Below are 9,491 nucleotides of genomic sequence, written 5' to 3'. Positions count from 1 at the left end.
CAGAACTTTCTTTGGTCGCTGGATCTCCCGCTGACATCGCTGAATCGGCGTGTGTGACGCCGATTCAGCGAGGTCTTCGCTGGTAACCAGGGTAAACATCGGGTTACTAAGCGCAGGGCCGCGCTTAGTAACCCGATGTTTACCCTGGTTACCATCCTAAAAGTAAAAAAAGCAATCGCTTCATACTTACCTTCCGCTGTCTGTCCTCGGCGCTGTGCTTTTCCCTTCACCATGACAGCACCGTACGTGAGAGATGGCATCCGCCCCCAGGAACAGGAAACCTGTAGCAGAGATATAAGAATGGGGCGGCCCCTCTCTCCTCAGTTTTGGTTTCCTGTTCCTGCAGGTGGACGCCTGTTGCAGAGCTCCTACCTCCGGAGGGATACCCCCTCTGATGAGTCCGGTCCGGAGGCCGAGGTCCGCGGGGGGGCAGCCATGCTCGGCGGCGCTGCGTGCGGTGCTGCCCGGGTGAAGGGGCTTCTGTGCGCGCCTGTTTTCTCCCCTCGCTCTTTTTAGGGAAAGAGTATGGTCACCCTTATTTTCAATCAGAAGATATTGGAAAGCTGCTCAAACTAGTCAGAACGACTATGGGAGTAGAGACTCCTAAGGAACCGCGGACAGTCCAAGATACTATGTTTAGTAATTTGGAGGAGGAAAAGAAGAAATTTTTTCCCTTCCATGATAACATAGTCAATTTAATAAAACGGGAGTGGAAAAAGCCTAATAAAAAGATGTCCATCCCTCAGGCTTTGAAACGCAAATACCCCTTTAACGAGGAGGTCTGTGAGAAGTGGGACAAGGCGCCTAAGTTAGATGCAGCCATCGCCAGCACCTCTAAGGGGGTTGCTTTACCATTTGAGGACATGGGAGCCCTAAAAGACCCCCTCGACAAAAAAGCAGATGCTTTTCTAAAGTCGGCCTGGGAAGCAGCAACATGGTCATTTAAACCCGGGGTTGCTGCCACTTGCACGGCACGGGCTATGGTCAAGTGGTTGGAGGAGTTAAGTGACCAAATCAGAAACAAATGCCCGAGAGAGAGACTACTGGAAGCATTGCCCTCTCTTCAGGGCGCCGCGAGGTTCCTGGCGGATGCCTCAATAGACTCCGTGAGGAGTGCCGCACGTGCATGTGCTTTATCCAATTCAGGACGTAGAGCATTGTGGCTGAAGAATTGGACAGCTGACTTTCAGTCGAAGGTCAAACTCTGCGGAGTACCCTGTGAAGGGCAATACCTTTTTGGCAAGGCTCTGGACGAGATCCTTGAGAAAGCGTCGGACAAGAAAAAGCGGTTTCCACCTCCTTCCTTTCCCAGACGCCGGTGGGAAACCTCTCGTTCGTCCTTTCGTGGATCTGGATATAGAGGAACCCGCGGCCGATCAGATGACAGGTCTAGTCGAGGCAGACCTTGGAGAGACCGGAAAGAGAGAGGATTTCTTTTCAACAAGCCTCCTCCCAAGTCTGATCCCAGACCTCAATGACGCCAGCTTTCCGGTGGGGGGAAGACTCCGGCGGTTTGTCCATCACTGGGCAGCACTGCCGGCTTCTCAATGGGTAACCAACTTATTGTCAGAGGGTCTAAAACTCAAGTTCTCCATCCTCCCACCAAATCGGGTAAAAATGACCCAAGTGGCGGGGAAAAATCAGGCCACACTAGAGAGAGAAATTCATCTCCTCATCCAAAAAGAGGTATTAATAAAAGTACCTCATCAGGAGATAGGGAAAGGGTTCTACAGCACCTTATTTTTAACACCAAAACCAGACGGCTCGCTGAGGGTAATATTCAACCTGAAGGCCCTGAACCATTATATTCAAATAGAAAAATTCAAGATGGAGACCTTAAAAACCGCAGTGAAAGTACTCAACCCATACTGTTACATGGCAGTGATCGATCTCACAGATGCTTACTACCATGTGCCAATCGCTGTCCAACACCAACAATATCTAAGATTAGTGGTAAACCTTGCAAAGACCCCCGTCCATCTACAGTATCAGTGTCTTCCCTTTGGGGTAGCCATAGCGCCCCGCATATTCACAAAAATTATTTCCGAGGTGGCATCTTTCATCAGGAAAGAAGACATAATGTTGGTACCATATTTGGACAATTTTTTGGTAATAGCAAACAGCAAAGAAAATTGCGAGAAAGCAGTCGCAAGAGTACTGGAAGTACTAACCAGATTGGGATGGATGATAAACCTGAAAAAATCAAGACTCGTCCCAACACAGACTCAAGAATTCCTCGGAATCTTATTGGATTCAGTCAAGCAAGAGTGTGTCCTCCCACAGAGAAAAATTCAATCTATTCGGCAGAAGATACAATTGTTTCAACTACAACGGATTATCTCCCTGAGAAATGCAATGTCGCTCTTAGGAGTCCTGACGGCAACGATTCCAGCAACTCGGTGGGCACAAAGCCACACACGAGAGTTACAATGGCAGATTCTGGCCGAACAGGACAGGAGTCCGTACAATCTAAATCGGAAGATTCTTCTATCTCCAACAGTTCAGGACTCACTAGAATGGTGGCTGAAAACAGAAAATTTAAGCAACGCGGTGCCATGGTCAGTACAAGATCCATTAGTCGTTACTACCGATGCGAGTCCATGGGGGTGGGGAGCACACTTGGAGGATCAGGTCCTACAGGGTCAATGGGGGATCCCAATGACCTCAGCATCCTCCAATCGGAAGGAATTGTCTGCAGTACGGCTGGCACTTCTTCATATAGGAGAAAGGATTCGGGGAAGACATGTTGTAGTGCTCTCCGACAACAACACGACGATAGCCTATATAAATCACCAAGGGGGCACAAGGTCACCATCCCTTATGGCAGAGGCCAAAGAACTTTTTACATGGGCCGAGAACAACCTTCTTTCACTAACCGGAACATACTTAAGAGGGTCAGAGAATCAGGTAGCCGACTTCTTGAGCCGTCACACGCTATGTCAAGGGGAGTGGTCCCTGAACCAGCGAGTGTTTGGCGAAATATGTGCCAGCTGGGGCGTTCCAGAGATAGACCTATTCGCCACAAAAGAAAATCGGAAGGTGAAGAAGTTCTATTCTCTGAACCCAAGAGAACACCCGGAGGGAGTAGACGCGTTTCTATATCGGTGGGACTTCCATCTAGCATACGCGTTTCCCCCAATACCATTAATCCCGACAGTCCTCAGGAAAATTCGGGAAGACAAGGCACGAGTGATCCTCATAGCTCCGTTTTGGCCGAAAAGGGCATGGTTCACGTGGCTCAGACGCATGTCTATCTCGGACCCATGGATCTTTCCGGATGCCCCGGATCTCCTGCACCAGGGACCAGTTCAACATCCCCAAGTACACAGGCTACACCTCACCGCCTGGAACTTGAGGGGACTTCTGTTAGCAAAAGGATTCTCAAACCCTTTGGTAACCACGTTGCTAGCCAGCAGGAAAAAGGTCACCTCAGAGAAATACCAAAACATCTGGCAAAAGTTCCTAGATTTCTCGGGGCGACAATTGTCCGAAACAAGTCAGCAAGTCCCGGTAAAAGAAATTCTTGAATTTCTCCAAAAAGGGTTGGAAAGGGGTCTGTCTACTAGCACCTTAAAAGTGCAAGTCTCTGCCCTGGGTGAGCTGTTTGATCATAAACTTGCTGATCACCCTTGGGTCTATAGGTTCATACGAGCCTCTTTTACATCCAGACCCTCAAAATTATTACCTAAAGTGGCTCCCTGGGATTTAAATTTAGTGTTAAATGCTCTAACCGTTTCCCCCTTTGAGCCTCTTGATTCTATATCAATAAAATCCTTGACCCTAAAAACGGTCCTTCTGGTTGCTCTAACTTCTGTCCGTCGTACTTGTGAATTACAGGCTATGTCGGTGAACCCTCCTTACACCACCTTTCATGATGACAAAGTGGTTATCAAAACCGATCCTGCCTTCCTTCCGAAGGTCAATTCAAAATTTCATAGAGACCAGGAAATTATTCTTCCCTCATTTTGTCCCCAACCAAAATCCCAGGGGGAGCAAACCTTCCATTGTCTCGATGTCAGACGTTGCCTGCTTCAATACATAGAAGCCTCAAAATCTTGGCGTCAGTCATCGGCCCTTTTTGTCACCTTCCAGGGGACAAACAGGGGAAAAAAGGCCTCAAAGGTGGTTGCGTACAGCTATCTCACTTTCATATTCCTCTTCTGGTCAAGTTCCCCCACAAGGTGTCACGGCTCACTCCACGCGTGCTATTGCCACTTCCTGGGCGGAAAGGGCATGCGCCTCGGTGGAACAGATTTGTAAAGCAGCGGTATGGTCTTCACCATCTACCTTCTTCCGGCATTATAGACTAGACTTAGGTCTTTCAGACTTGTCTTTTGGGAGAAAGGTGTTATCTGCTGTTGTCCCACCCTAGGAGTCTTCTATTTCTTCCTCTCACGTACGGTGCTGTCATGGTGAAGGGAAAAAATGATAATTACTTACGGGTAATCTGATTTTCCAGAACCATGACAGCACCGCATTAATTCCCGCCCTATCTTGGTGATGGTTGTGTGATTCACAAAAAAAAAAAAAAAAAAAACTTATTATATATAAGTAAATAAGTGTAAGGAAATATGTATATAGATAAAAAACTAATAGAAACTTGTACAATGTAAATAGAATACATAACTGTGTACTAACAAAGCGGTCATCTTCCATACTCTGAAACAAACTGAGGAGAGAGGGGCCGCCCCATTCTTATATCTCTGCTACAGGTTTCCTGTTCCTGGGGGTGGATGCCATCTCTCACGTACGGTGCTGTCATGGTTCTGGAAAATCAAATTACCCGTAAGTAATTATCATTTTTCCTGCACTCACTGTGAGCACAGCGGCCGGAAAGCAGAGCGGTGACGTCACCGCTGTGCTCACAGCCAGTACAGAGAAGCAGAGCGCCGGGGACAGACAGCGGAAGGTAAGTATGAAGCGTTTGTTTTTTTTTTACTTTTAGGATGGTAACCAGGGTAAACATCGGGTTACTAAGCGCGGCCCTGCACTTAGTAACCCAATGTTTACCCTGGTTACCCGGGGGCTTCGGATCGTTGGTCGCTGGAGAGCTGTCTGTGTGACAGCTCTCCAGCGACCAAACAGCGACGCTGCAGCGATCGACATCATTGTCTAAATTGCTGCAGCGTCGCTTAGTGTGAAGGTACCTTAAGACAGTATTAGCAATTCTATGACCTGTATGCCCATAGTAATAGCTTAAATATCCAAGGGGGTGACAGATTCCCTTTAAAGCCCCAACCTCTGGCGGTCCCAGCAGGATAGAAAAAAAATGTATTGTTAGAAGTACGAAGACACTCAAATAATGGTGCCGTGTATATCTGCCACTATAATACTGCTCCCAGTGCACAGGAATATAACTACTATAAGGCTGGGATCACACATGTGAGAAACACGTCCGTGTCTCGCATGTGAAATCCAAGCTCTGGCACTTAGAAGCGGAGAGTGCGGCTCCTGGGAGCGGAGAGTGCGGCTCCATGTGTTGCTATGCGGCTGCACGCTCCGCTCCACAGTGCCGGCGCCAGAGCTTGGATTTCACATGCGAGACATGGACTTGTTTCTCGCATGTGTGATCCCGGCCTAACACTGCTCCTATGTACAATAGAACTACTATAATACTGTCCCTATGTACAAGAATATAACTACTATAATACTGGAAAAGAAAAAGCAACGAAGATCAGCTCACCTCCTCTCAGGCCAAGCGCACGGATCATGCAGTGCAGCAAGTAGTTTGAAGGAAAAAGCAGAAGTCCAGCGCGGGTGATGTCCATAAAAAATACCTTTTATTCCATATTCGTTAAAAGCACATACATCCAAAGTCCATCTTCATATCCATAGACACAAAAACGGGTGATTCATACCAGTGACAGTCACAGGCTTAAAGTGCATTAATGCACCTTAAGCCTGTGACTGTCACTGGTATGAATCACCCGTTTTTGTGTCTATGGATATGAAGATGGACTTTGGATTTATGTGCTTTTAACGAATATGGAATAAAAGGTATTTTTTATGGACATCACCCGCGCTGGACTTCTGCTTTTTACTATAATACTGCCCCTATATACAAGAATATAACTACTATAATACTGCCCCTATGTACAAGAATATAACTACTATAATACTGCTCCTATGTACAGGAATATATCTGCTATAATACGTTATCCACACACACATGTTGTATGCCGTACTGACGTATATGGAGAGATCTAGAAAGACTGAGTCCAAAGTAGCTGCAAACCTGAGATTTAATAAAATCAGTAACATGTCCGAAAGATGCCAAAAATCTTCGGCTTCTATGACCTAAAATAGATTTTATTTTCCTCTTTCTATAAAACACAAACCTGTTTGAAAAAAAAAAAAGTGACAGAAAAGGGGGAGAGGCTTCAGCATAATAAATTAAGTAGATATGCACACAGATGTCAACGTTGTATGCAGCAGGAGTGGAGGACAAAAGTGGGGAGGTGCGGGAGTTTGATCAGAAAGGATTGATTTGGGGGGTAACAGCTGCTGTATTGGGGGTGATCTAGGGTCTGGATCCAATTAGCAGCAGACATATGGGTGCAGTGTGTACAGCAGCCACCAGGTGGCAGTGTTTGCATTTTGCTTGTAAATGGGGCTCCTTCAGCTAGTAAGTGTCACACAGCAAATCCGAGGAGGTGCCTGGTATGGAGGGGGGATGCTGGTGCAGCCCTGCACTGGTGGGGTGAGACGCTAATTAGGGTATAATCTGGGGCATTGATAAATGGACTGTGAGGGGCAGGGGAGGTGAGTTTAGGTGCCCCTGTCTCCGCTGCATGAAGTATCTTGCAAAAAATTCAGTTCCAGATTTTCAGGAAACTATCCCACGATCCTGTGGCAGCCGCCATCCCATCCGAGGTGACGCCGAGGCAGCTGACGCGGTTATCGTGCCCTGACAGCACACCTGTAAAATTAGAGGAGAAAAAGTATAATATAGAGGTAAGAAGTTATGGAGCAGTGTCTTGGTTACATCTGGGAAAGCTGGGTGATGAGCAATATGGCAGCCGGGTGACGGAGCGTTCATTTGTCATGCAGCTGTCGGGGCTCAGTGAGATGTCTTTTTTTTTTTTTTTTTCCGCATGCGAGAAAATCGGACCAATAATTCTGATCAGAGTTTGCTATGTGTGTCATCCAATTTTCTTATACGCGGAGAAATTAAGAGCAAAAATAAAATTTTACATTTGACATTCCGTGAATAACGGACTGCACTTGAATGTCATCTGAATGCAATACGATTTTTTTCAGAGACCCCAATTGACTTGCCTTGCTGATTTTGATCCGAGCTTTTGACCAAAATGGGACAAGTCTCCGATATTTTATGTCCCATAGAATATGAAGGGAACGAGTGCTATCCACAAAACACGCAAAATTCAGACTTGGGGTCTGTTCAAATGGAGTTGTTTATCTTGGAATTTTTTTTTTTCATGGCTGAAAAATCTAAAAAATTAATAAAAAAAAACACTTTTTTCTTTTTCTTCTGCATCAACGTGCTGTTTTTATGTGTTTTTGTTTTTTTCTCCATGGTTTTCAATATAGGATGTATCTATGTGGTGTGGGCTATGGTGCGTTGACGGAATTGACATCATAGGGTAGACCACAACTATGAGAGTCACAATGAGAAAACAAATCCAGAAAATCACCTTGTCTGATTTGGAAGATTTATTTTGCAAATTATGGTGGAAAATAAGTATTTGGTCATTAACAAAAGTTCATCTCAATACTTTGTAATATATCCTTTGTTGGCAATGACAGAGGTCAAACGTTTTCTGTAAGTCTTCACAAGGTTGGCACACACTGTTGTTGGTATGTTGGCCCATTCCTCCATGCAGATCTCCTCTACAGCAGTGATGTTTTGGGCCTGGGAAACACGGACTTTCAACTCCCGCCAAAGGTTTTCTATGGGGTTGAGATCTGGAGACTGGCTAGGCCACTCTAGGACCTTCATATGCTACTTGGGCTAGGTTCACATTTGCGGTTGAGTCCGCAGTGTATCGTCCGCAAACGCATGGAAAAATGCATGATAACGCTGCGGTTTTTTACCCGCATCAGCTTACGCATGACTGAAAACAATGCTGCGTTTGCATGCGTTTTTTATGCGCATGCGTTCGATATTTCCAGGAGGGCGTGTCTAAATCAGTTCCTGGACATGCGCAGCCCGAAGTACGAAAGCGCATCGAACGCATGCATCCACAAAGACATGCGTTCCCATAGACAGTAATGCGTTTTTTAACGCACTCATGTGCATATTTGCCAGAAATTTGCCACATCAAAAATTGCAACATGGTGCATTAGCCGCGCCCAGCCACACATCGCGAAAAGACGCATGCGTAACCTAACGCAGGCACCTGTGTCCACAATGTTAAAGATATAAAATCAAGACGCATGTGGATGTATGCATCAGAAACTTTGCGGACACAACCGCAAATGTGAAACCAGCCTTACAAAGCCACTCCTTCGTTGCCCTGGCGGTGTGCTTGGATTCATTATCATTCTGAAAGACCCAGCCACGTTTCATCTTCAATGCCCTTGCTGATGGACGGAGGTTTGCACTCAAAATCTCACGATTCATGTCCCCATTCATTCTTTCATGTACATGGATCAGTCGTCCTGGTCTTTTTGCAGAGAAACAGCCCCAAAGCATGATGTTGCCACCCCCATGCTTCACAGTAGGTATGGTGTTACATAGTTATTAAGGTTGAAGGAAGACTATAAGTCCATCTAGTTTAACCCATAGCCTAACCTAACATGTTGATCCAGAGGAAGGCAAAAAAAACCCATGTGCAAAGAGTAAGCTCCACCTTGGGGACAAAAAATTCCTTCCCGACTCCACATACGGCAATCAGACTAGTTCCCTGGATCAACGCCCTATCAAGGAATCTAGTATATATAACCTGTAACATTATACTTTTCCAGAAATGTATCCAGTCCCCTCTTAAATTTAAGTAATGAATCACTCATTACAACATCATACGGCAGAGAGTTCCATAGTCTCACTGCTCTTACGGTAAATAATCTGCGTCTGTTATTATGCTTAAACCTTTTTTCCTCCAAAACGCAGAGGATGCCCCCTTGTCCCTGTTTCAGGTCTATGATTAAAAAGATCATCAGAAAGGTCTTTGTACCGTCCCCTCATATATTTGTACATTAACATAAGATCACCCCTTAGTCTTCATTTTTCCAAACTAAATAGCCCCAAGTGTAATAACCTATCTTGGTATTGCAGACCCCCCAGTCCTCTAATAACCTTGGTCGCTCTTCTCTGCACCCGCTCCAGTTCAGCTATGTCTTTCTTATACACCGGAGACCAGAACTGTGCACAGTATTCTAAGTGTGGTCACACTAGTGACTTGTATAGAGGTAAAATTATGAGTGTTCTTTGGATGCAACTCAACATTCTGTCTCCTCCAAACACAACGAGTTTTGTTTCTACCAAACAGTTCTACTTTGGTGTCATCAGACCATATCACATTCTTCCA

General features: G+C 45.7%; 1 protein-coding gene across 1 annotated transcript in view; it reads right to left on the bottom strand.

The window, feature by feature from the left end:
- Nucleotides 1-6,224: 6,224 nt before the first annotated feature.
- The window catches only part of GNB3 (G protein subunit beta 3), a 35,458-nt gene continuing 32,191 nt past the window's right edge, over nucleotides 6,225-9,491 (bottom strand). Inside the window, exon 10 of the mRNA XM_069754151.1 lies at nucleotides 6,225-6,919. Within this exon, the coding sequence (XP_069610252.1) occupies nucleotides 6,813-6,919 (107 nt within the window). The 3' untranslated portion in view covers nucleotides 6,225-6,812. The remainder of the gene's footprint in view (nucleotides 6,920-9,491) is intronic.

This window comes from Ranitomeya imitator, chromosome 2 (assembly GCF_032444005.1).
Source record: "Ranitomeya imitator isolate aRanImi1 chromosome 2, aRanImi1.pri, whole genome shotgun sequence".
Classification (NCBI taxonomy): domain Eukaryota; kingdom Metazoa; phylum Chordata; class Amphibia; order Anura; family Dendrobatidae; genus Ranitomeya; species Ranitomeya imitator.
The sequence above is the reverse complement of the archived record's forward strand: the minus strand, read 5'-3'. Positions and strand labels throughout refer to the sequence as shown.